At 40.9% G+C, this 27,673-nt stretch overlaps 1 protein-coding gene across 1 annotated transcript; it reads left to right on the forward strand.

Moving 5' to 3' along the window:
* The first annotated feature begins 1,532 nt into the window (after positions 1-1,532).
* Positions 1,533-18,972, forward strand: LOC120066272 (proline-serine-threonine phosphatase-interacting protein 1-like). Its single transcript, XM_039017544.1, has 16 exons — positions 1,533-2,768; positions 4,317-4,417; positions 4,512-4,586; positions 4,712-4,746; positions 4,855-4,961; positions 5,374-5,436; positions 8,692-8,796; positions 9,275-9,320; positions 10,570-10,649; positions 10,840-10,938; positions 11,133-11,229; positions 12,472-12,559; positions 12,684-12,769; positions 15,981-16,090; positions 16,216-16,366; positions 18,933-18,972. Exons 1-15 carry the CDS (start codon positions 2,739-2,741, stop codon positions 16,345-16,347), a joined length of 1,254 nt encoding a protein of 417 aa, XP_038873472.1. The 5' UTR covers positions 1,533-2,738; the 3' UTR covers positions 16,348-16,366; positions 18,933-18,972.
* Positions 18,973-27,673: the final 8,701 nt, after the last annotated feature.

Here is a 27,673-nt window from a genome sequence, read left to right on the forward strand (position 1 = left end):
ACTAAAATGACCATATAGACTCAGCAAAAAAAGAAACGTCCCTTTTTCAGGACCCTGTCTTTCAAAGATAATTCGTAAAAATCCAAATAACTTCACAGATCTTCATTGTAAAGGGTTTAAACACTGTTTCCCATGCTTGTTCAAAGAACCATAAACAATTAATGAACATGCACCTGTGGAACGGTCATTAAGACACTAACAGCTTACAGACGGTAGGCAATTAAGATCACAGTTATGAAAACTTAGGACACTAAAGAGGCCTTTCTACTGACTCTGAAAAACACCTTAAGAAAGATGCCCAGGGTCCCTGCTCATCTACGTGAACATGCTTTAAGCATGCTGCAAGGAGGCATGAGGACTGCAGATGTGGCCAGCGCAATGACTTGCAATGTCCGTACTGTGAGACCCCTAAGACAGCGCTACAGGGAGACAGGACGGACAGCTGATCGTCCTCGCAGTGGCAGACCACGTGAAACAACACCTGCACAGGATCGGTACATCTGAACATAACACCTGCGGGACAGGTACAGGATGGCAACAACAACTACCCGAGTTACACCAGGAACGCACAATCCCTCCATCAGTGCTCAGACTGTCCGCAATAGGCTGAGAGAGGCTGGACTGAGGGCTTGTAGGCCTGTTGTAAGGCAGGTCCTCACCAGACATCACCGGCAACAATGTCGCCTATGGGCACAAACCCATCGTCGCTGGACTAGACAGGACTGGTAAAAGTGCTCTTCACTGATGAGGCGCGGTTTTGTGTCACCAGGGGTGATGGTCGGATTCGCGTTTATCGTCGAAGGAATGAGCGTTACACCGAGGCCTGTACTCAGGAGCGGGATCGCTTTGGAGGTGGATGGTCTGTCATGGTCTGGAGCGGTGTGTCACAGCATCATCGGACTGAGCTTGTTGTCATTGCAGGCAATCTCAACGCTGTGCGTTACAGGGACGACATCCTCCTCCCTCATGTGGTACCCTTCCTGCAGTCTCATCTTGACATGACCCTCCAGCATGACAATGCCACCAGCCATACTGCTCGTTCTGTGAGTGATTTCCTGCAAGACAGGAATGTTAGTGTTCTGCCATGGCCAGCGAAGATCCCGGATCTGGGACCTGCTGGATCGGAGGGTGAGGGCTAGAGCCATTCCCCCCCAGAAATGTCCGGGAACGTGCAGGTGCCTTGGTGGAAGAGGGGGGGTAACATCTCAGAGCAAGAACTGGCAAACCTGGTGCAGTCCATGAGGAGGAGATGCACTGCAGTATTTAATGCAGCTGGTGGCCACACCAGATACTGACTGTTACTTTTGATTTTGACCCCCCCCTTTGTTCAGGGACAAATTATTAAATTTCTGTTAGTCACATGTCTGTGGAACTTGTTCAGTTTATGTTCAGCTTTCTTTTGTTGCTGAGTTTAGTATGTAGTATATACTCATTAATTATGTAGTATAAAGTATGTTAGTATGGGTGTTCGAACACAGCTCATGTGTTTAATGTATTTGATATCATTCCACTCCAGACATTTACCACGAGCCTGTCCTCACCAATTAAGGTGCCACCAGCCTGCTGTGTTTGGTATAGCTAGCTACAGTATCTACTGTATGCATTGTTTTTGCCCCTACTCCCAACTCACTCTCTTCAATGCCCACCACCAGGTGGCGCTAGTCTTCACTTTTTCATAGTAGTGTAGAATCAGGCAACATATTACAGTATATAATAATTCTAAAGCTGTATACTTCTTTAAGCTTACAAAAGATGCAAACATTACTGTAACATTATGCATTTTTCCTTCTTCATAGATGAAATATGCAGTTTTAACCATTGCATTGCTTGTGATGCACTTTGCTTTTGGAAAGAGCTCCCACAATCATGAAGAACATTATGTGTCCACCAGCACTGAGCATGACATGCAGTGGTACCCAACCTTTTTTGTTTACTGTACCACCAACTGAATTTTACTCTGCCTAGAGTACCCCTAAAGTACCCCCTCATGTGCATTTTACCAGTAACCCTATGGTCTCATGAGTTTTCTGAAGTATCTCCTGTGGATAGGACAAATACCCCCAGGGGTCCCAGTACTCCTGGTTGAAAACCACTGTTCTGCTGGGAACTGAGGTTTTCATTTTTTTCTTCATCTGAATAATCTTTTCCCCTCTCAGTCATATTCACTATCTCTCCACTTGGGTTTTAGGACAGAGATTACTTTTTTTTTTAAATAGTCCAGCTGAGCAAAGGAAAAAAATGATGGGCATCGTGAAGAAGATTGATACAGATTCTGACAAACATTTAAACTCAGGTAAAAAAGAAAAGAGAATGTATTGCCCATTAAAATAACATCAAATTGATCAGAAATATCAGTGTACACATTGTTATGATAGACAGAATGGTTTGTAAATTCTGAGTTCACTTTCCTGCTTTAGAATGTCTGTTTATGTACTTTAGAGCAGGATGGGTTGCTTGAATGATCACTTATCGAAAACATATTTAGAAAGATGCCCAAAAGCATGTACTTACAGTATCTATCAAATAACAACCAACGTAAATGTTATCTTAGATGTAGGCTGTATGTGGTAGCTGACACCACACCAAAACACTTCCTCATTTGAGTCAAACTAGTGAACCAAGGCCTGTGTACCAGCTGGGGGTTTCCTGTGTGTACATTTTAACTGGCTTTGACAACCATCAGTGCTTTCTTTACTGAATCCACTCGCAGAGTATATTATATTTGGTCTATTGCTGAGATGACTTTACAATTCAAAGATGTATTTTGGGTGAGTTACTTTAACATACTGACTAACTACTTTGATGCTCAATCTATATGATCTCTATGGTTAAGATAGGTTAAGGTTATTTTTAGAAATGCACTGCACAAAGGCAATTTTTTTATTATTATTTTTTAAATGTAACCTTTATTTAACTAGGCAAGTCAGTTAAGAACAAATTCTTATTTACAATGACGACCTACCGTGGAACAGTGGGTTAACTGCATTTCTCAAAGGCACATCGACAGATTTTTACCTTGTTAGCTCAGGGATCTGAATCAGCTATCTTTCGGTTACTGGCCCAACGCTCTTAACCACTAGCCTACCTGCCGTTATGTTTTTGTGATGACATAACACCTAAGACATAATACCCGCTTCAGAGGCAGTACTTTACTAAATTCAGAGGCAGTACTTTACTAAATTAACCATAGTATTTCTCATTGGCTCTCAGATTGTAGTCTTTACAAATGTGTTTGTTTTATGGCCTCAGCCAATTTCTTGACAAAAACTTTTTTTCAGAAGCTATGTTTAAGAAATGTATTAGTAATTATTTTTGTGGAAACTTGCTCTTCAGTGTGTGGAATAATAAATGTACTGGTGTGTTATGTAATTTATCTAAATAACTAGGCCCCATTTTTGTAAAATAGTCGCTGACAAATGTTCTACACAACTTGGGTGTAGCTCATTATCTTAGCTGGATTGCTCTTTTCAGCGTGTCGGTAAGCGTGATAAGCCTTTCCTGCTGAGCTTCCTTTAAAACGAACCCAACCGTGAACAGGCCAGGCTCCCCACTCTTTCTGTTTTCTATCTTCTGACTGTGATGCATTGTCAGAACTACAAAGCCACAGACAACTTCTGGGTTGATTTGCATTGCAGGCTCAGTACCATAATCCCCTTCTAACCTTTGCAAATGAAAATGAACACATGAAATTCATTCACTTATTGTACATGTTTTCTTATTACTTTGTATTAAATATTTTTGGTATTGAATTATGTTTGATATTGTATAATAATTGTGTAATACAAATACCAGTATTTGACATTCTGTATTCTACATCTATTTATTTATTTTGGACTTCACATAGTACACAATCATGCATAAGCCAAAGTTCCGCTAACAGAACACATTCAATTGTTTGCTGTTGATACATAAGGTGGTTGACAGTGGAATAATGTCTGATACTGGTAAGTACGTGATGACCAACTACTGTTTATGGTTGTTTTCCTGTGGTAACTGGGTGGTATGTACTGTAAGGTATGAGTGATACAGTGTGGGCCCAGCAACAACCCCACTGAAGGTGATGTATCATATAACATGTTTATGACTTTCATCTGCACTGGCATTCAATACTATTATGTACACAGCATCCATTAAATCATTTTGTTTTGCCAAACACCACAAAGCTGGATAAGTGTCAATAAAGGCTGTGGCTGAAAGATTAATAGTTGCTTTGTTGCATCTATTTTTTGAAAATGACTTTCTTTGGACCTTTATATTAAAACATATTTGTTTATTTGAGGTTGCTAAGATAATGGTATGATTCTGTATGGTTGTAGGGAGTGGATTTCATCAGTAATGTGGGATATGAGGCTCTCATCCAGAGACTCTGTGAGGGTCGACGGATGTGCAAAGATATGGAGGAGCTCTTGAAGATGAGGTAATTGTTGTCAGCAAAGCGTTTCCTACATTGTGTATGAAATTATATTAGGCCACAATTATAAATTAAGAAATATTGTGTTTCCATTGGGTAGGGCATCTGCTGAAGAGAGATATGGCAAAGAGTTGGTGATGATTGCACGCAAGGCAGGGGGACTCTGTGAGATCAAGTGAGTGGCTCTGCTCTCAGGATTCATGGAAACTAAATGCCTTACTTTTTGGTGGAAAGAGAGAGAGAGGTGTGTGTGTGAAATGAATGTATCTGCACATTCTCACAGTTATCTTCTTTTCACAGCACTTTGAAAGCATCCCTTGACCAACTCAAAGTCCGTAAGTAGAACACAATTGTCCACCTGTTAGCTATGCAGTTGCAACATCTGTCAGCGGCACTCTACTTCATCCCAGATTTGTAATGTTGTCAAATCTCATGTTTTGTAGAAATTGAGAACATTGGGAACCTACACATACAACTGTCTGGGGTGTTAAAGGAAGAGGTCAAGAGGATGGAACAGTTCAGGGAGCGACAGAAAGAGCAGAGAAAAAAGGTTTTGGTTTGACCTTTTATAGTATTCACCCACATGAGGAAATTGCACAGGAGTTTTTACTTCTATATGACAGACAGTGAAGTAATGTGGCTACTATAATCACCCTATAATGTTTCCAGAATCACTGGACGGTTTGAGTTGTCCCACCTAAACACTGTAGTGAGATACAGTACATAGATTTCTGTAAGTTAGTATCTCAGGTCATGTTCTTGGAACTGCATGTCTAAAGACAATCTATTGTTAGCTCATAGTGGTGAATATCTACATATGTTGTATGATTAATTCATATACTTTGATATCAAATGTTCATAACCATTTGCTGTTTTCCATGATAAAGGACAGACATCCACTATTGATCTGTAATTGATCAGCAATTTGTGCGTCAGTCACAGTATACTTTCCTCTGTCTCAGTTTGAAGGCATCATGGACAAGGTTCAGAAGATAAAGGTGTCTTTATACAAGAAAACAATGGAGGTGAGCACAGTTCCTACCAAAAACCATCTTCATTTCTTTATCTGTATGCATGTTTGTGTGACGTCAAACCCTGAACCTTATAGTTATGTTTGTCTGTGGTAGGTAGGGCACAATGTGTCAGGGTTATTTTAGCTTTACTTACAAAGAACCTTTGGTTAGTATGGTTCAAGAAAACCTTAAGGTTTTTCTATATGCTGGTAAGTAAATTGGTTATATACACAAAACATATAAGGCACACCACCAAGCGCATACAGATAAAAATGGAAACATGGAGGGCCATTAAAGTCAAGCGTTGTGAGAGAGGGTGGAAGAGAAAGACGAGCTGTGGAAAGAGTGTAGAGGTCTAACAAGCTTTAGTGTAAATGTGAGTGCACAATATATACTGTAGATATTTTTGTATATGCAGTTGAAGTCGGAAGTTCACATACACCTTAGCCAAATACATTTAAACTCAGTTTTTCACAATTCCTGACATTTAATCCTAGTAAAAATAGGTCAGATAGGATCACCACTTTATTTGAAGAATGTGAAATGTCAGAATAATAGTAGAGAGAATGATTTATTTCAGCTTTTATTTCTTTCATCACATTCCCAGTGGGTCAGAAGTTTACATACACTCAATTAGTATTTGGTAGCATTGCCTTTAAATTGTTTCACTTGGGTCAAACGTTTAGGGTAGCCGTCTACAAGCTTCCCACAGTAAGTTGGGGGAATTTTGACCCATTTCTCCTGACAGAGCTGGTGTAACTGAGTCAGGTTTGAACGCCTCCTTGCTCGCACACACTTTTTCAGTTCTGCCCACAAATTTTCTATAGGATTGAGGTCAGGGCTTTGTTTTGTTGTCCTTAAGCCATTTTGCCACAACTTTGGAAGTATGCTTAGGGCCATTGTCTATTTGGAAGACCCGTTTGCGACCAAGCATTAACTTACTGACTGATGTCTTGAGATGTTGCTTCAATATATCCACATAATTTTCCTACCTCACGATGCCATCTATTTTGTGAAGTGCACCAGTCCCTCCTGCAGCAAAGCACCCCCACAACATGATGCTGCCACCCCCGTGCTTCACGGTTGGGATGGTGTTCTTTGGCTTGCAAGCCTCCCCCTTTTTCCTCCAAACATAAGGATGGTCATTATGGCCAAACAGATCTATTTTTGTTTCATCAGACCAGAGGACATTTCTCCAAAAAGTACGATCTTTGTCCCCATGTGCAGTTGCAAACCGTAGTCTGGCTTTTTTATGGCGGTTTTGGAGCAGTGGCTTCTTCCTTGTTGAGCGGCCTTTCAGGTTATGTCGATATGGGACTCATTTTACTGTGGAAATAGATACTTTTGTACCTGTGTCCTCCAGCATCTTCACAAGGTCCTTTGCTGTTGTTCTGGGATTGATTTGCACTTTTCGCACCAAAGTACGTTAATCTCTAGGAGACAGAACATGTCTCCTTCCTGAGCGGTATGACGGCTGCGTGGTCCCATGGTGTTTATACTTGCGTACTATTGTTTGTACAGATGAGAGTGGTACCTTCAGGTGTTTGGAAATTGCTCCCAAGGATGAACCAGACTTGTGGAGGTCTAAAAAAAAACAACAACAAAAAAACATCTTTGGATTTTCCCATGATGTGGGAAAGAGAAAGAGAGACACTGAGACACTGAGTTTGAAGGTAGGCCTTGAAATACATCCACAGGTACACCTCCAATTGACTCAAATGATGTCAATTAGCCTAACAAAAGCTTCTAAAGCCATGACATAATTTTCTGGAATTTTCCAAGCTGTTTAAAGGCACAGTCAACAGTATATGTAAACTTCTGACTCACTGGAATTGTGATACAGTGAATTATAAGTGAAATAATCTGTCTGTAAACAATTGTTTGTTGTTTGTTAACAAGAAATGTATGGAGTGGTTGAAAAACGAGTTTTAATGACTCTAGCCTATGTTTATGTAAACTTACAACTTCAACTGTATAGTGTATGTGGACAAATTAGTGGATTTGACTATTTCAGCCACACCCATTGCTGACTGGTGTATACAATTGAGCACACAGCCATGCAAGCTACATAGACAAACATTGGCAGTAGAATGGCCTTACTGAAGCACTCAGTGACTTTCAACGTGGCATCGTCATAGGATGCCTCCTTTCCAACTAGTCAATTCGTCAAATTTCTGCCCTGCTAGAGCTGCCCCAGTCAACTGTAAGTGCTGTTATTGTGAAGTGGAAACGTCTAGGAGCAACAACAGCTCAGCCACAAATTGGTAGGCCACACAAGCTCACAGAACGGGACCGCCAAGTGCTGAAGTGCATATCGTGTAAAAAAAAAAGTGCATATCGTGTAAAAATCGCCTGTCCTCGATTGCAACAATCACTACCGAGTTCCAAACTGCCTCTGGAAGCAACGTCAGCACAAAAACTGTTCGTCAAGAGCTTCATGAAATGGGTTTCTATGGCCGAGCAGCCACACAGAAGATCACCATGCGCAATGCCAAGTGTTGGCTGGAGTGGTGTAAAGCTTGCCGCCATTGGATTCTGGAGCAGTGGAAACGCGTTCTCTGGAGTGATGAATCACGCTTCACCATCTGGCAGTCCGACGGACTAATCTGGGTTTGGCAGATGCCAGGACAACACTACCATAGTGCCAATTGTAAAGTTTGGTGGAGGAGGAATAATGATCTGGGGCTGTTTTTCATGGTTCGGGCTTGGCTCCTTAGTTCCAGTGATGGGAAATCTTAACATTACAGCATACAATGACATTCTATACGATTCTGTGCTTCCAATTTGTGGCAACAGTTTGGGTAAGGCCCTTTACTGTTTCAGCATGACAATGCCCTCGTGCACAAAGCGAAGGCCATACAGAAATGGTTTGTCAAGATCGGTGTGGAAGAACTTGACTGGCTTGCATAGAACCCTGACCTCCACTCCATCAAACACATTTGGGATGAATTGGAAACGCAGACTGCGAGCCTTCCCAGAATGGAATGAGATGTTCGACGAGCAGGTGTCCAGATATTTTTGGTCTTGTAGTGGATGTGTGAATTCTGTGGCAAGCCGAGGGAGCGCCTCTGAAACATCTTAACTCTCGGCTTAGCAAATCCTGCTTTGTTTGTTTTATCTTAGTCTCTCTGCTTACACATGCATCTCTCGCTCTCAATTGTATTTTGTTCCTCATCTTGCAGCAACTTCCTGTAAAGTTTCAAATAATAATAGCTGTCAGTATCTAATAATTGGAGGTATGTACACTGTGTGTTCTTTCCCTCCCAGTCTAAGAGAACTTATGACCAGAGGTGCAGAGAGGCGGATGAGGCAGAGCAAGTTGCTGAGAGGATGATCAGTGTAGCTACCACCACACCCAAGCAGGCTGAGAGGGTAAATCACTTTACTCTTCCCGTCCACACTGGACAACACATCTACTTACCTGACAATGGGAACAAGACTTAGAAATAGACAATTAAGTTGTATGAAATTAGTACTCCCTCTGAGTACTTGTGTAAGATTGACCGACAAATACTTTATGTTCAGTCTGTACATGTTTTGAGTTGTTTGAATAATTACAAAGGATGTGTATTGCAGAGGATGTTGGACTTTCATCATAGAGTGAATGGAAACATGCATTCTGCACTGTTGCTGTGTGGGGCATTAAGTAAAACCCTTGTTCAGGAAGATTACCGCAACTGTCCTCGTCAACTGAGTGTTGAAATAGAAATTCTGTTCTATCATTTCCTCTTTAAAGACGTACTAAAGGATTTCCAATTATGTAATTGTAAGATAATTTCCATACTCTTTAGTACTGACATTTATGCAATGGTTTCCTCCCAGTCACAGTAACATTCCTGTTCGTTTGCAGGTGCACAACAAGTCTAAGCAGTGCAGGGAGGCAGCAGGAGAGGCAGGTAAGGGATACTAGGCTAGTGAGCTCCTATCTTTTCCTATTTTTTTATCTAAATACTACGAATAAAGGCAGTCTATGACTTGGCTAATTAAAGATCCTCGAAATCAAGATTGCTGAGAAGCCACAGCAGGATTTGACAGCTTGGTTTTGTTTCCCTTTCATCACCATATTGCTGAGATTTAACAGAAATGAACTGTTGTACAATGACTTCAGTTCCTATTTCATCAATGACTTCAGTTCCTATTTCATCAAGTAATCTTGGAATTGGCTTCTAATGTGCAGATGATATTTCGAAAGGCCATAGATATTGTTCCCTCCACTGAACCTTCAAAAATTATTCCAGCATAGGAGTCATTAAAGGAAACATGTACAACTGACAATCTCTTAGAAAAAAATATAAACTATTGGAACTAAGACTTCAAAATAACTGGTATTGGCACAAGTTGGAGGGAATGTTGGCACATAACTAATGAAATTACAGTTAACAAAAATGTAGGGTTAATCCAGTATAAATTAATGTATAGAATTTATTACGTGAGACAAAATTCACAAATTCTATAGCACAACGGCAGTCATGTCTTAAATGTAAAACTAACAATGACTCAAAAATCCTTGCCTTCTGGGAATCAAATCAAATTTATTTATTAAGCCCTTCTTACATTAGCTGATATCTAAAAGTGCTGTACAGAAACTCAGCCTAAACCCCAAACAGCAAGCAATGCAGGTGTAGAAAGCTATGAAGTCCAAAAGTTTTGGGCGGAGTTAGACAGTTGGCAGTCAGAAATATTACAATGTGGTGAATTTAATTTTATTCCGTCTGTCTGCATATTTAAAGACATGGCATATGAGGATGCAGTGAGATACCCGATGGGTTGGACAATACTTTTCTTGTCAATCATCTTGAAAAAAAGTGTATACTTAAACTGGAAATCAACCAATCCTCCGTCAACACAATGGAAAGGTCAACATTTTTTATTATCTAAATGTTGAAAGTGTGTGGGTGACCGAGAGAAACAAAATGGTGCAGTTTGCGGCCATGTGGCGGAGAGTGATGCGGGCGATGGAGATGGAGGGTGTGAGGGAGCAGGTGGGTCTGGGCAGGTGTGATGTCGTTGATGTTTGTGTGTCTCTGTATACTTTCGTTTGTATGTGTATGTTTTGTAATATAAAAAAATGAATAAAAGGTGAGATGAGAGAAACATAAAGGACTGTGTATTATCTGAGTACCACCTTTTCTTCTTTGTCTGCAGAAAAACAATACATGTCAAATATTGAACAGCTAGACAAGATTCGTCAAGAATGGGAAACTACACACGAGAGTACTTGTGAGGTACATTAAGCCATATTCTGATGTTAGTCCTAGGAAAGAATTTAAGTTGGATTGAACAGTACGATGAGACAAACTTTTCTTAAATGACATAAGTATTTGCTATCAGACTAGCTGCTGGTTCACAGATTGTTGTAAAAAGGGGATGTCCATCCAATACAGATGAATCATACAATAGAAATTTGGTTTGCAGGTCTTTCAGCAGCAGGAGGGAGATCGTATCAACATCCTGAGGAATGCCATCTGGGTCCACTGTAACCAATTCTCAATGCAATGTGTCAAAGATGATGAGGTTGGTGAAGTTTGTCTTCCCTTACCATGTTGTATTGTAATCCAGTATGTAAGACAATATACAGAATTTGTATTGACTGTACCATATAGGAGCTTAAATAACTACTAGATTATAACTGGGCTGTAGAGCTGATTAGTAATTAACAAAGAAAGCCAATTTAATGTGTTTAAGCCGTGCCCAAAATGTACTTTCAGTGTTATGAAGAAGTGAGGAAAACTCTAGAACTGTGTGACATCACGGCAGACAATGACTGCTTTGTTGAGATGAAAAGCACTGGCTCAAGTCCACCAGGTAAGTACACCACCTGTCCAGTTTCCTGGTTTGTGTACATGAATATGTTCCAGGTCTGAACATTTCAATATTATCTCTGAACTTTTTAAATGTCAACTTAGTCAAATATTGATGAGAATAGAGTGTGTATTCAGACACCTTGGATTCTTCACATTTTATTGTTACAATGTGGAATTAAAATTGTTTAAAAAAAAAAAATTATGTCAACAATCTAAACAAAATACGCTGTAATATGGAAGAATAAAGTGGAAGAATAAAAAAATAAAAAAATATATATATATATAATAATGAAAACATAACTAAAATATAGTCGTTGCATAAGTATTCAGCTCCCTGAGTCAACACACGTTATAAACACCTTTGGCATCGATTACAGTTGTGAGGCTTGTTGGATAAGTCTATAAGAGTTTTGAACACCTGGATTGTGCAATATTTGCCCATTATTGTTTTCAAAATTCTTCAAGCTCTGTCAAGATGTTGGGGATCATGGCTATAGAGCAATTTTCAAAACTTGCCATAGATTTTCAAGTAGATTTAAGTCAAAACTATAACTTGGCCACTCAGGAACATTCACTGTCTTCTTTGTAAGCAACTCCAGTGTAGATTTGGCCTTGTGTTGTAGGTTATTGGCCTGCTGAAAGGGGAATTCCTCTTCCAGTCTCTGGTGTGAAGCAGGTTTTCCTCTAGGATATAGTCTGTGCTTAGCTGAGTGCAAGCGAGTTGATATAAGACAGGTAAATTGCCGAACCTGGAGTTAGAGCTGGAAAATGCCAGTGTTCCAGTTTTTACATGACAAAATTGCAAACTAACATGCATTTGACACTCGTGCCGCCTTAACGCCATCTGAAAATAGATCCCCATGTAACTTATTTTGTGATCTGTTGAGCCAAATTTTACTTCTGAACTCATTTAGGCTTGCCTAAATAAAGGGGCTGAATACTTATGCAATGACTATTTTAGTCATGAATTCTTTATTTTCAAATATATAAAAATACCGTTTTGTGTAGATTGTTGACAAAAAAGTACAATTAAATCCATTTTAATCCCACTTTGTAACACAATAAAATGTGAAGAAATCGAAGGGGTCTGAATACTTTTGCAAGGCACTGTATGTGGCCACATGGAGAAATAATGTGTTCCCCCTTTGTTTGCACTTTGCAGTGCACCCACCTTTCTGTGATACACATTTTACTTAGGCCTTTGGTGAGTTTGCTTTGCTGAATGCCTGTGGTTTCTTCCCAGCTCCCATTGTGTTTGAGAACTATTATGAGAGGGAGCCCTCGACAGACAGCAATGGCAGTGCCTGCTTTGTAGGAGGAGTTATGAAGAGGTTAGAGACACTTATAAAGATTTTCTGTTGTTGCACTACAAGAATGCATATTTGAAATAATGTAACCATCAAAACAACATCTTTACAATGTGAAACAAAACAAGTTGTGTTGAATTACTTTTAGGTTTTCAAACCTTTTGCAAGGGAACTCATCGGCTGGCTCTAAAACAAACGTCAATGACGGTTCACAGCCACTAGCACCACCTACTGGTATGTATGCTGCTAAAATTACTGTAACTACACTGAACAAAAATATAAATGCAACATGTAAAATGTTGGTCCCATGTTTCATGAGCTGAAATAAAAGATCCCAGAAATGTTCCATACGCACAAAAAGCTTATTTCACTCAACTTTGCACAAATTTGTTTATATCCCCGTCAGTGAGCATTTCTCCTTTGCCAAGATAATCCATACACTTGACAGGTGTGGCATATTAAGAAGCTGATTAAACAGCATGATCATTACACAGGTGCACCTTGTGCTGGGTAAAATAAAAGGTCACTTTATATTGTGCAGTTTTGTCACACAACACAGTGCCATAGATGTCTCAAGTTTTGAGGGAGTGTGCAATTGGCATGCTGACTGCAGGAATGTCCACCAGAGCTGTTCCCAGATAGTTTCATGTTAATTTCTCTACCATAAGCCATCTCCAATGTTGTTTTAGAGAATTTGGCACCCAACCGGCCTCACAACCGCAGTCCATGTGTATCCACGCCAACCCAGGACCTCCACATCTGGCTTCTTCAACTGCGGGATCGTCTGAGAACAGCCACTCAGACAGCTGATGAAACTGTGGGTTTGCACAACCGAAGAATTTCTGCACAAACTGTCAGAAACCGTCTCAGGGAAGCTTATCTGCGTGCTCGTCATCCTCACCAGGGTCTTGACTTAACTGCAGTTCGGTATCGTAACCAACTTCAGTGGGCAAATGCTCACCTTCGATGGCCACTGGCACGCTGGATAATTGAGCTCTTCACGGATGAATCCCGGTTTCAACTGTACCGGGCAGATGGCAGACAACGTGTATGGTGTCGTGTGGACGAGCAGTTTGCTGATGTCAACGTTGTGAACAGAGTGCCCCATGGTGTCCATGTGGTCATGGTATCGGCAGGCTTAAGCTACGGACAACAAACACAATTGCATTTTATCGATGGCAATTTGAATGCAGAAATATACCGGACAAGATCCTGAGGCATATTGTCGTGCCATTCATCCGCCACCATCACCTCATGTTTCAGCATGGTAATGCATGGCCCGATGTCGCAAGGATCTGTACACAATTCCTGGAAGCTGAAAATGTCCCAGTTCTTCCATGGCTTGCATACTCACCAATCATGTCACCCATTGAGCATGTTTGGGATGCTCTGGATCAACATGTACGGCAGCGTGTTCCAGTTCCGCCAATATCCAGCAACTTCGCACAGCCATTGAAGAGGAGTGGGACAAGGCCACAGGCCACAATCAACAGCCTGATCAACTCTATGCGAAGGAGTAGTGTCGCGCTGCATGAGGCAAATGGTGTTCACACCAGATACTGACTGATTTTCTAATCCACGCCCTTACCATTTTTTTTAAAGGCATATGTGACCAACAGATGCATATCTGTATTCCCAGTAATGTGAAATCCATAGAGTAGGGCCTAATAAATCTATTTCAATTGACTGATTTCCTTATATGAACTGTAACTCAGTAAAATCTTTGACATTGTTGCATGTTGTTGTGTTTATATTTTTGTTCAGTGTAAATACAGTAAGTGTGGTACTTTTCATTGTGTGTAGGACTGTCAATAGAAACCATTTTGTGGACAGGGTCAGGGATATGTTTTTCCACTGTCATTACATTGTTACTTGTCAGGTAAAAACAGAGACGAAGAGGATTGTGATGTATGTTTTTTTCTATGTTCCCTCATAACAATGCATTGTGTTATCTAAAAGGGAAAAGTCTTGTTCCACTCATAATTTGGAAACAGTAGTAGCCCATAACTTTATCGTGCAGGTTTTCCATCTATTTACTTGACCACCAGGGGGCACAAACATCCATCTGATTGCAGGTCAACTGTCCCTTAACTTCTTGACGCACGGACCCCTTCAGCGGGATCATTTTCGTAAACAACCGCTGAATTGCAGAGTGCCAAATTCAAAATAATTTGCTAAAAATATTTATATTCATGAAATCACAAGTGCAATATAGCAAAACACAGCTTAGCTTGTTGTTAATCCACCTGTCGTGTCAGATTTTGAAAATATGCTTTACAGCGAAAGCAATTCAAGCGTTTGTTTGAGTTTATCGATCACTAGACAAAACATTAAGAACACCTAACAGCATTGTATATTGGTCACGAAAGCCAGAAAAGCAATAAAATTAATTGCTTACCTTTGATGATCTTCGGATGTTTGCACTCACGAGACTCCCAGTTACACAATAAATGTTCCTTTTGTTCGATAAAGATTATTTTTATATCAAAAAACCTCCATTTGTTTGGCGCGTTATGTTCACTATTCCACAGCCTTAGGCAGGTCATCAAGGCTTGACAAAAATTCAAAATAGTATCCGTAAAGTTCGTAGAAACATGTCAAACGTTTTTAATAATCAATCCTCAGGTTGTTTTTAACATCAATAATCGATAATATTTCAACCGGACTGTAAACTATTCAATACTGGAGAGAAAGAAAATGTTGAGCAACCAGTGTCGAGCGCATGAACTAATGTAAGGACATCTGTCTATCCACTGACGCGTTTTGATAAATCTCGCTAATTTTTCAAAATAAAAGCTTGAAACTATGTCTAAAGACTTCACACCCTGAGGAAGCCATTGGAAAAGGAATCTGGTTGATATCCCTTTAAATGGACGAAAGGCAGGCAATGGAACAGTGATTTTTCAAAATAAGAGTCACTTCCGGGTTGGATTTCCTCAGGTTTTCACATGCAAAATCAGTTCTGTTATACTCACAGACAATATTTTGACAGTTTTGGAAACTTTAGAGTGTTTTCTATCCTACTCTGTCAATTATATGCATATTCTAGTATCTGAACCTGAGAAATAGGCAGCTTACATTGGGAACGTTATTTTTCCAAACATAAGAATTCTGCCCCTTAGCTTCAAGAGGTTTTAACCTAACGTAGCAGGCCTAGAAAGACGCCTGAGCGGAGTTCCCACTTCTGTTTTTCAGGGGAAATGGAAGTTAGGTTAAAAATACCGTATCCCTAAAAAACAGAAACGTCAGCTTTCTGCCACCGCCGCTAAGGGTGACTGTCCCTTCGCATAAAAGTAGCTGTTTCAGCAATATTAAGCAGGGTCTGACACTACATCACATGGGCTTACTTTTTCAGTTCAGTTAATAGAGGTAGTAATGAGGTTTCAAACTGCCAGTGGCTTGACCGAATAACTGATTAATCTGCTTGCCTTTGTGTAATCCTTAGCCAACACATCAGATGGAGTGTACGCCTCCATTCCTGGATTTCAGCAAGTGCAGCCAACCATCTCAGAGAGCAGAGAGGAGTACCAGGCTCTGTATGACTATGAGGCTCAGGTCAGAATATTCTGACACTCTATATGCCTGCATTCAGCATATAGGCCTACACTAAGAATGAGTGGATTCGCGTTTCTGTTACATTTGAACCACAACTTGCCTAACCCGGCTTTGTCCATTTCTAGGGTGAGGACGAGCTGTCCATGTTTGCAGGGGAGACGGTTGTGGTCATTGAACAAGATATGGATGGCTGGTGGACTGTGAAGAGAAACGGCATGTCAGGACTGGTCCCTGGATCCTATCTGGCCAAAGAATGAACTCTTCTTGGCACAAGTAGTAAGGCTATAGGGCACATAGCATACCCCCACCCCGCATGTCTTAGTTTGACCATTTTCTCTAAGCCTTACAGGGCTGATAATGTTAGCTCAGTCTTGGCCATATGTGTTGTTGAGTGAAGTTACTGACCTGAGACCATGGTTTTATCTAATGATGGAGATTATTCACTTATGTATTGTCAAAATGGAAAGACGTGCACTTACCTCTTTTACTTTCCTCTCGAGTCTACAAGCACAACAGTTTGTGGGTTGTTACACAAATAGAGTACATTTTGCTTCCCTATGATATTTTAAGTAGAAATTGTGCAAGAATATTGAACTTTAAAAGCCTCCCAGCTAACAATTATAGAGAGATCGTTGTTGTAATGTTACCTGTAATGTTCCCCTAATGTTTGTGTCCAGTTTTCCGTTAGTTAAGGGAACATTCTATCTATGTTAGCATAAACCTTCAGAGAACCTTTTTAGCATGTTTTGGCGTTAGTTAGAACATTCCCTTAATGTCAAACAGAATATACCCAGAACCTGGTTACCACATTCTAAAAATATACAATGTTAATGTTCTAGACATGTTTCATGAGAACGTTGCAAGAACATTCATGTGTCCAGTTTTCTGTGGGTTAGGAGAATATTCCATCAACGTCCCACCAAACATACACAGAACATGGTTGCCATGTTCTCAAAACATAAGATATTAATGTTCTAGACACGTTTCATGGGAATGTTGCAAGAAAATTTGTGTATCAACTCACTGCCTTCCTGAAGACAAACAATGTATACGAAATGCTTCAGTCTGGTTTTAGACCACATCATAGCACCGAGACTGCACTCGTGAAGGTGGTAAATGACCTTTTAATGGCGTCAAACCAAGGCTCTCCATCTGTCCTCGTGCTCCTTAACCTTAGTGCTGCTTTTGATACCATCGATCACCACATTCTTTTGGAGAGATTGGAAATCCAAATTGGTCTACATGGACAAGTTCTGGCCTGGTTTATATCTTATCTGTCGTTAAGATATCAGTTTGTCTCTGTGGAGGGATTGTCCTCTGACAAATCAACTGTAAATTTCGGTGTTCCTCAAGGTTCCGTTTTAGGACCACTATTGTTTTCACCATATATTTTACCTCATGGTGATGTCATTCGGAAACATAATGTTAACTTTCACTGCTATGCGGACGATACACAGCTGTACATTTCGATGAAACATGGTGAAGACCCAAAATTGCCCTCCCTGGAAGCCTGTGTTTCAGACATAAGGAAGTGGATGGCGGCAAATTGTTTACTTTTAAACTCTTACAAAACAGAGATGCTAGTTCTAGGTCCCAAGAAACAAAGAGATCTTCTGTTGGATCTGACAATTTATCTTGATGGTTGTACAGTCGTCTCAAATAAAACCTTGGCATTACTATGGACCCTGATCTCTCTTTTGACGAACTAATCAAGCATATTTCAAGGACAGCTTTTTTCCATCTTTGTAACATTGCAAAAATCTGAAACTTTCTGTCCAAAAATGCAGAAAAATTCATCCATGCTTTTGTCACTTCTAGATTAGACTACTGCAATGCTCTACTTTATGGTTACCCGGATAAAGCACTAAATAAACTTCAGTTAGTGCTAAATACGGCTGCTAGAATCTTGACTAGAACCAGAATGTGATCATATTACTTCAGTGCTAGCCTCTCTACACTGGCTTCCTGTTAAGGCTAGGGCTGATTTTAAGGTTTTACTGCTAACCTACAAAGCATAACATGGGCTTGCTCCTACCTATCTTTCCGATTTGGTCCTGCCGTACATACCTACAGGTACGCTACGTTCACAAGATGCAGGCCTCCTTACTGTCCCTAGAATTTCTAAGCAAACTGCTGGAGGCAGGGCTTTCTCCTATAGAGCTACATTTTTATGGAATGTTCTGCCTACCCATGAGAGAGACGCAGACTCGGTCTTGACCTTTAAGTCTTTATTGAAGACTCATCTCTTCAGTAGGTCCTATGATTGAGTGTAGTCTTGCCCAGGGGTGTGAAGGTGAACGGAAAGGCACTGGAGCGACGAATCGCCCTTCCTGTCTCTGCCTGGCCGGTTCCCCTCTCTCCACTGGGATTCTCTGCCTCTAACCATATTCCGGGGGCTGAGTCACTGGCTTACTGGTGCTCTTCCATGCTGTCCCTAGGAGGGGTGCGTCACTTGAGTGGGTTGAGTCACTGACGTGATCTTCCTGTCCGGGTTGGCGACCCCCTCGGGTTTGTGCCGTGGGGGAGGTCTTCGTGGGCTATACTCGGCCTTGTCTCAGGGTAGTAGGTTGGTGGTTGAAGATATCCCTCTAGTGGTGTGGGGGCTGTGCCTTGGCAAAGTGGGTGGGGTTATATCCTGCCTGTTTGGCCCTGTCCGGGGGTATCGTCGGACAGGGCCACAGTGTCTCCCGACCCCTCCTGTCTCAGCCTCCAGTATTTATGCTGCAATAGTTTATGTGTCGGGGGGCTAGGGTCAGTCTGTTATATCTGGAGTATTTCTCATGTCTTATCCGGTGTCCTGTGTGAATTTAAGTATGCTCCCTCTAAATCTCTCTTCTCTCAGAGGACCTGAGCCCTAGGACCATGCCTCAGGACTACCTGGCCTGATGACTCCTTGCTGTCCCCAGTCCACCTGGTCATGCTGCTGCTCTAGTTTCAACTGTTCTGCCTGCGGCTATGGAACCCAGACCTGTTCACTGGACGTGCTACCTTGTCCCGGACCTGCTGTTTTGGACTCTCTCTCTACTGCACATGCACCTGCACCTGCTGTAACTCTGAATGATCGGCTATGAAAAGCCAACTGACATTTACTCCTGAGGTGCTGACCTGTTGCACCCTCTACAACCACTGTGATTATTATTATCTGACTCTGCTGGTCATCTTTGAACATTTGAACATCTTGGCCATGTTCTGTTATAATCTCCATCCGGCACAGCCAGAAGAGAACTGGCCACCCGTCATAGCCTGGTTCCTCTCTAGGTTTCTTCCTAGGTTCTGGGCTTTCTAGGGAGTTTTTCCTAGCAACCGTGCTTCTACATCTGCATTCCTTGGAGTTTGGGGTTTTATGCTGGGTTTCTGTAAGGCACTTTGTGACATTGGCTGATGTAAAAAGGGCTTTATAAATGAATTTGATTTATTGAATGTTCTTACAACATTCCCATGAAGCATGTCTAGAACATATCTTAAATTACCACATTCTGGGTAAGTTCTATTTGACATTAATGAAATGGTTTCTTGGAAGCATTCCTTGCACATAACGGGAACATTCCTATGAAAACATTAGTTAATGGTCTACTGAGACTCTTAAGGGAATGTTCTCCAAAGTTGTTGGAACATTTTTGTTAGCTGGGCTGTTACATTAAATGAAGTGCCCCTCTGCGGTGATGTCTCCAATGTGATAGGGGAGTATAAGCCAATTTGGTTTCAACAGTGTGTTGTTATTCTCTTTGAGATTTTGTCTTTGAAATTTGTATTAAGAATATTGGTAGTAGTAATAATTTGTCATACAGTAAATAGTTTCTCTGGATTTCCTGAATCAGAAATGCCCTCAATTGTTTTTCTGGTTTGTCCTCTCTCGGGGTTATGGCGTAGGTGACCATAGATGGTTTCTAGATGCATGGAAGGGTTAATTCGACCGAGAACAGTGTGAGCCTCACCCCCTCTAACCTAATGGCGTTCACTATGGCCCTGTCCTTCACCACTTCTACCTGAGTCCGAGCCAGCAACCTGTACACAGCATCCAGTCGAAGCTATCAACTGCCTTTTCTCTCAGGAGGGCAGCATGAGTCCACGTGGAGTGTGTATGAAGAGATCCCGTCCAAACTTCTCTCATGCTGCTGGTGTACTGGTCGGAAAATGGACAAGACTTAATGCACCATAAAGGATGGTGGTGGCAGCTCAGGTGAGAGATTTGTCTGCTTGGGAAAAATCTGATTATTCCCAGATATTGGAATTGGGACATTATCAAGGGCCATCCACTTTGAACATGTGCCATTGAGAGGACAAACTGAAACACTATTTGAAGAAGAAAATGAAGAAACGCCAGAAGAATGAGTGCCGGGAAGGAGGGGGGTGGTCAAGTGTGCCTGTAATTGATTTATGCTTGTCCAAAAAGTTTTATTTGGGGTATCAGGTTGATTGTGGAGGTCTGCACACTGCAAAATGTATAGTAATTTATACAAAAAATGCATTGCGATACCGTCTTGTCATTAACACAGGGACAAATGGGGCCCGGGATGAGAAAATGTAATGCTAGAAATATAAGATGAATATAATGTATGTCAATGTTAGTAGTGCATGCTGTATATTTATTTCCCTGTCTGTAAATTTACATTCTGCCAGTGTGTACTAAGTTGAGGGTCTTAAATTCGAGTGATAGACTCAACGCGACGCAGAAGGGACTGTTATTTTAAATTTGGGTTGGATAATTTAACAAAGTCAAAAGCCAGAATCCATAAATGAAATTGTGTAATCAAGCATATGTGTAACTGTATGAAATGAAGGTCTTAAGTTAAAACATTCTACTGCAATGGTTTTACAAGTAAGGGGTATGGAATAAGGATCAGTTACTAGTTGGAGTGTACAACCCAGAATGAAGGGTTTGAAAGTGTCTGTGGTTTTCATGCGTTAATTTTGTTTACTTATAATGATGTATTTTGATAGTTTAAGCAATAACCAAATGAATAAAATGTAATAATAATTATCACAGAGTGATAAGAGGAGGGAGTATACCAGAATGTTTTTTTGTCTGAAGCGATAGCCTTTAATTGTACTTCTTGACTCATACAATCATTGGTTCCTATAGGTGCTGGGTAGAGATATGAGGGGGAGACGGTTCCCCTCTTCAGACTTTTTGTCAGAATGCCCAGAATAAGTTCTATAAATTTAGGTAGGAGACGGTGCCAGCCACATGCAGGAACCAACCCTATGAACCATGCCTATGTAAATTTTTTGTATAGCCGTATATAAGAGAACTAATGGGACTGCCCCGGCAGAGCTCCTGACAGATGTGTACTATGGTGCATTAAGTTTGTTGGAACCTCTCCAACTTGCTGATAATAAAGAATGATTCATTTGAGTTTGACTATGACTCCCTGGTGGTAATTTCCACGACAAGATTTGAACCAGTTAAATGTAACTAAACATAATCTATATAAATAAAGTGTAATCTATGTAATCCTCAAAAGTAATTATTTATCATAAGAGGGACATAAACCATAACTAGTAATTCTGCATACTCTCACATTTCAGGTAAAAAATAATTATAAATTGCTAAGGTGTAGTCAGTTTTGAGTACACAGTACAAATATGATAAAAATATGAAAACATGAAATATTTCTTCAAGAAACCTGTATGAATACAGCTTGAAATGACTTATATGCTTTCTAAATATAGTGTAATCAAATAATAAAATGACTAAGATTTCACCTTATAACTGTAAAATACATATTGGTATGTTTAGTGTTCGAGAAAATATGCATATTTTCTAAAAGGTCTTTCTTGATCTAAATGTCTGCCCCCACCACTGTGAACATTACACATCTATTCATTATTTTACATTACTTTGATAAAGTTGGCTTTTAATCAATCTGTGAATGCACTAGAGCAGGGACGGTCGCCCTTTTAATGGCCCTCGGATCAATATCCCAAAAACAAGATATATACAGTACTCATTCAAGGGTTTTTCTTTATTTTTACTATTTTCTACATTGTAGAATAATAGTGAAGCCATCAAAACTATGAAATAACACATATTGAATCATGCAGTAACCAAGAAAGTGTTAAATCAAAATATATTTTATATTTTAGTTTCTTCAAAGTAGCCACCCTTTGCCTTGATGACAGCTTTGCGCACTCTTGGCATTCTCTTAACCAGCTTCATGAGGTATTCACCTGGAATGCTTTTCAATTAACAGGTGTGTCTTGTTAAAAGTTAATTTGTGGAATATATTTTCTTAATGCATTTGAGCCAGTCAGTTGTGTTGTGACAAGGTAGGGGGTGGTATACAGAAGATATCCCTCTTAGGTAAAAGACCAAGTCCATATTATGGCAAGAACAGCTAAAATAATCTAAGAGAAATGACAGTCCATCATTACTTTAAGACATGAAGGTCAGTCAATATGGAAAATTCAAGAACTTTGAAAGTTTCTTCAAGTGCTGTCACAAAAACCATCAAGCACTATGATGAAACTGGCTCTCATGAGGACCGCCACAGGAAAGGAAGACCCAGAGTTACCTCTGCTGCAGAGGATAAGTTCATTACAGTTACCAGCCTCAGAAATTGCAGCCCAAATAAATGCTTCACAGAGTTCAAGTAACAGACACATCTCAACATCAACTGTTCATAGGAGACTGCATGAATCAGGCCATCATGGTCGAATTGCTGCAAGGAAACCACTACTAAAGGACACCAATAAGAAGAAGAGACTTCCTTGGGCCAAGGAACACGAGCAATGGACATTAGACCGGTGGAAATCTGTCCTTCTGTCTGATGAGTCCAAATTTGAGATTTTTGGTTCCAACCGCCGTGTCTTTGTGAGACGCAGAGTAGGTGAACGGATGATCTCCGCATGTGTGGTTCCCACCATGAAGCAGGGAGGAGGTGGTGTGATGGTGTGGGGGATCTTTGCTAGTGACACTGTGTGATTTATTTAGAATTCAAGGCACACTTAACCAGCATGGCAACCACAGTATTCTGCAGCGATACGCCATCCCATCTGCTTTGCGCTTCGTGGGACTATAATTTTTTTCAACAGGAAAATGACCCAAGGGCTATTTGACCAAGAAGGAGAGTGATGGAGTGCTGCATCAGATGACATGGCCTCCACAATCACCCGACCTCAACCCATTTGAGATGGTTTGGGATGAGTTGGACCGCAGAGTGAAGGAAAAGCAGCTAACAAGTGCTCAGCATATGTTCCACAAATTAACTTCTAACAAGGCACACCTGTTAATTGAAAAGCATTCCAGGTGAAACTGGTTGAGAGAATGCCAAGAGTGTTCAAAGCTGTCATCAAGGCAAAGGGTGGCTACTTTGAAGAATCTAAAATGTAAAATATATTTTGATTTGTTTAACAGTTTTTTTGTTACTACATGATTCCATGTGTGTTATTTCATAGATTTGATGTATTCACTATTATTCTGCAATGTAGTCACTCAATTAGCCCATGTCAACTAAACATTTTTAGATTGGTAAATTAGTATAGCAGCCAGCTATCTAAACCTGTAGTAGCCCTAATCATGGTCGAATTACCGACCGGGGCTCCCACATTGATTTTGTCAGTCACTCTCAAGCAGATATCATATTAAAAACTGCACTTTTTCTTCTCTGCCTCTTGCAGCAAACGTGCCTTAAAATGGCAACATTTTCTCTATGGCCCATGGTAAAATGTGCAGAATTGCAACAACAACAAAAAAAGGTCTCTCCACTGTCAAGAGGGGGGTCACTAAAATGTTTTGCGGCCCCTCATGAGTTCAGATGTTTTGTGGCCCCCACCCCCATCAAAGTTGCCCAACCCTGTGCTAGAGTAACAAAACCACTCTCTCCTGCTGCTCTACCGACACAGTTTCTAAACCCAGAGGAGCAACATTGTGAGACTTCCGGGAACGCTTGTGAAACAGACCAGGCCGGGTTTAGGGGTTTGAGTGAATATTCTTCCTTAGTTGTTAATTTTCTCGAAATCTAAAGGCACAACCTAGATTCGAGCCAATGTCTTAAGTAGTTGAACCTTGTGAAAGTGACAAACTGATACGTTTTCATTTTCGTCAAAAAATACTTTATATTGAAGGAGTGCATTTGAGTTGATGGCCTATACATGCACAGTTCGGCACGAGACGCCAGTTAGACCCGATGATGTGTTTCTACGCATGAGCTTAGCTAGCCAACGTCAACATGACATCGCCTACAAGTGTGATCAGGGATTTCTATTGGAGAAGCAGCCTTAGCCTGTCTACTGTACTGCCTTTGCTACAGATGTAAGGATTGCTGGCATGTGCTTTTGCTCAGAAATATCTGACTTTAGTAAGTTCAATACAACTGGGAACTCTGGGAAAAAAACAAGCTCCAACTGGGAAAAATTGTTTTGAACACTCGGAATTCCAAGTTGGAAACTCAAGCATCTTTCTAGAGCTCAGACTTTCCGACCTGAAGATCACTGACGTCATGATTTGACCTTTTTTTTACTTCTTTGAGTTCCCAGTTGTCTTGAAAGCACCATTAGTCAGTGGCTGTGACATAGGGTTCAGCCAGGAGTTGGACAGTCGGAGGAGCAAATGAAATGGTAGGAGGGACATCCCAGCTTCAAGTGGTGTCAGATTTCACATCCTACTCCACAGGCGGAGTTTACTCGACACAGGCATTAAAGATATACTCCTGTGTCCGTGAGTATCAGGGCTACCGCTCAATGCAAGCCATTTCGATCTACAGTGGCCACAGGCATTTATAAGCTAAAATGTCATTTGAAACTTGTACCAGAACCATGCAGGTCCCCTAAACTTTACATCTGAGGTTTTAACCCACTTAACCCCACAATTTCACCATCATTGTAAAGACCTAGTTATTTTGTTGCTTTGACAGTCATTTCTGAAGATTATTATTTATTTAATGTGATTAGTGATTAATTTACGTCTGTCCCTGATTTTAAGGTCAACCCTGTTACATGAGCTGAGCTCTCATTTAAAATGGACGTGAAACTATTACCTTTTTAAAATATTTTTTTCAAAAGAAACATTGAACATAAACTCAGCAAAAAAAGAAACGTCATCTCACTGTCAACTGTGTTTATTTTCAGCAAACGTAACATGTGTAAATATTTTTATGAACATAACAAGATTCAACAACTGAGACATAAATTGAACAAGTTCCACAGACATGTGACTAATATAAATTGAATAATGTGTCCCTGAACAAAGGGGGGTCAAAATCAAAAGTAACAGTCTGTATCTGGTGTGGCCACCAGCTGCATTAAGTACTGCAGTGCATCTCCTCCTCATGCACGGCACCAGATTTGCCAGTTATTGCTGTGAGATGCTACCCCACTCTTCAACCAAGGCACCTGCAAGTTCCCAGATATTTCTGGGGGGGAATGGCCCTAACCATCACCCTCCGATCCAACAGGTCCCAGACGTGCTCAATGGGATTGAGATCCGGGCTCTTCGCAGGCCATGGCAGAACACTGACATTCCTGTCTAGCAGGAAATCACACAGAACGAGCAGTATGGCTGGTGGCATTGTCATGCTAGGGGGTCATGTCAGGATGAGCCTGCAAGAAGGGTACCACATGAGGGAGGAGGATGTCTTCCCTGTAACACACAACGTTGAGATTGCCTGCAATGACAAGCTCAGTCCGATGATGCTGTGACACACCACCCCAGACCATGACGGACCCTCCACCTCCAAATCGATCCCGCTCCAGAGTACAGGCCTCGGTGTAACGCTCATTCCTTCGACGATAAACGCGAATCCGACCATCACCCCTGGTGAGACAAAACCACAACTTTTCAGTGAAGAGCACTTTGTGCCAGTCCTGTCTGGTCCAGCGACGATGGGTTTTTGCCCATAGGCGACATTGTTGCCGGTGATGTCTGGTGAGGACATGCCTTACAACAGGCCTACAAACCCTCAGTCCAGCCTCTCTCAGCCTATTGCAGACAGTCTGAGTACTGATGGAGGGAATGTGCATTCCTGGTGTAACTCGGGCAGTTGTTGCCATCCTGTACCTGTCCCGCAGGTGTGATGTTCGTATGTACCGATCCTGTGTTGGTGTTACACGTGGTCTGCCACTGCGAGGACGATCAGCTGTCCGTCCTGTCGCGCTGTCTTAGGTGTCTCACAGTACAGACATTGCAATTTATTGCCCTGGCCACATCTGCAGTCCTCATGCCTCCTTGCAGCATGCCTAAGGCACATTCACACAGATGAGCAGGGACCCTGGGCATCTTTCTTTTGGTGTTTTTCAGAGTCAGTAGAAAGGCCTCTTTAGTGTCCTAAGTTTTCATAACTGTGACCTTAATTGCCTACCGTCTGTAAGCTGTTAGTGCCTTTACGACCGTTCCACAGGTGCATGTTCATTAATTGTTTATGGTTCATTGAACAAGCATGGGAAACGGTGTTTAAACCCTTTACAATATAGATCTGTGAAGTTATTTGGATTTTTACGAATTATCTTTGAAAGACAGGGTACTGAAAAGGGGGCGTTTCTTTTTTTTGCTGAGTTTACAATAGTTAAATCATAGTGTAAAAGCAAGTGAGCTGTTACTATTTTTTGCCATTTTCTGGTAAAAACTGTGCATGTCAAGCATTACACGTCAACCCCATTACCCTTAGATAGGCTAGAAATGTTTTAATAATGAAAAATGTTTTGGAAGCTTCAATTGCCCCTCATTGCTGCACACAAGCTTCAATTCCATATGTCACAATGGGATTTATGCTGATTTAAAGATGCACTATGCAGAAATGGCTCTGCCAATTCCTGGTTGCTCAAATTCTAATTGTTAGCCTACTTTCAGTATTTGTGACAAAACAAGCTAGTGTAAAGAATCGTTGTACCATCTAAACTGCTATGAAATATATTTTCCATAATCAAAAATATTGTATTTCCAGCTGTTTGAAGCTGGTCTACAAAACCGAAACTTATGATTGGGAAGAATAGAACAGCGCACATAGAACATATCTACTGTTTCTTAGACTTGCTTTCAATAAAGAATGACAGAGCTATAACTCACATTTCTCTGCGAATCTGGTCAGGTCGCTCAAAAAGTTACATATTGCAGCTTTAAGATGATAACCTCAACCCTATTACCCTATTACGGTCAACCCAGTTACTTAATGGCACTTCATGGGCACTTACAATATGTTATTATTTGTGAAGTGAAACATGTGCTTTTATGGCAGAATGTGAAATGAATAGTTTTGACCAAATTAGACTACACAAAATGTACTCTACTCGAGGAACGACCCTTGTGTTGTTTAGGAATCATACTGTAGCGAGGACAGCTGCAAAGTAAAGCACACTCACACACTATAGTCACAGAGCTATTTATATTCTTTAGTATTGAATATTACTTGTGTGTTTGAGCAATTAAGTGGGGTAAACTGTCCACATGCTAGAATTGGCAGGAAAATACAATGGCTTAGATGAATTTAGGGTGATACTTCTAATCCCTCTTTCCTTAGGGATACTGTTCGACTGACAATTTTAAATGTATCTATGAAGGACTCTAGCTTTGGAAGTGTTTACATAAAGTATTCTTATCAGCTATATTGCATAAAGTGGACTAGCAAAGGAGGTCAGCCAGGCTGTTTG

The sequence above is a fragment of the Salvelinus namaycush genome, chromosome 21 (assembly GCF_016432855.1).
Source record: "Salvelinus namaycush isolate Seneca chromosome 21, SaNama_1.0, whole genome shotgun sequence".
Lineage (NCBI taxonomy): Eukaryota > Metazoa > Chordata > Actinopteri > Salmoniformes > Salmonidae > Salvelinus > Salvelinus namaycush.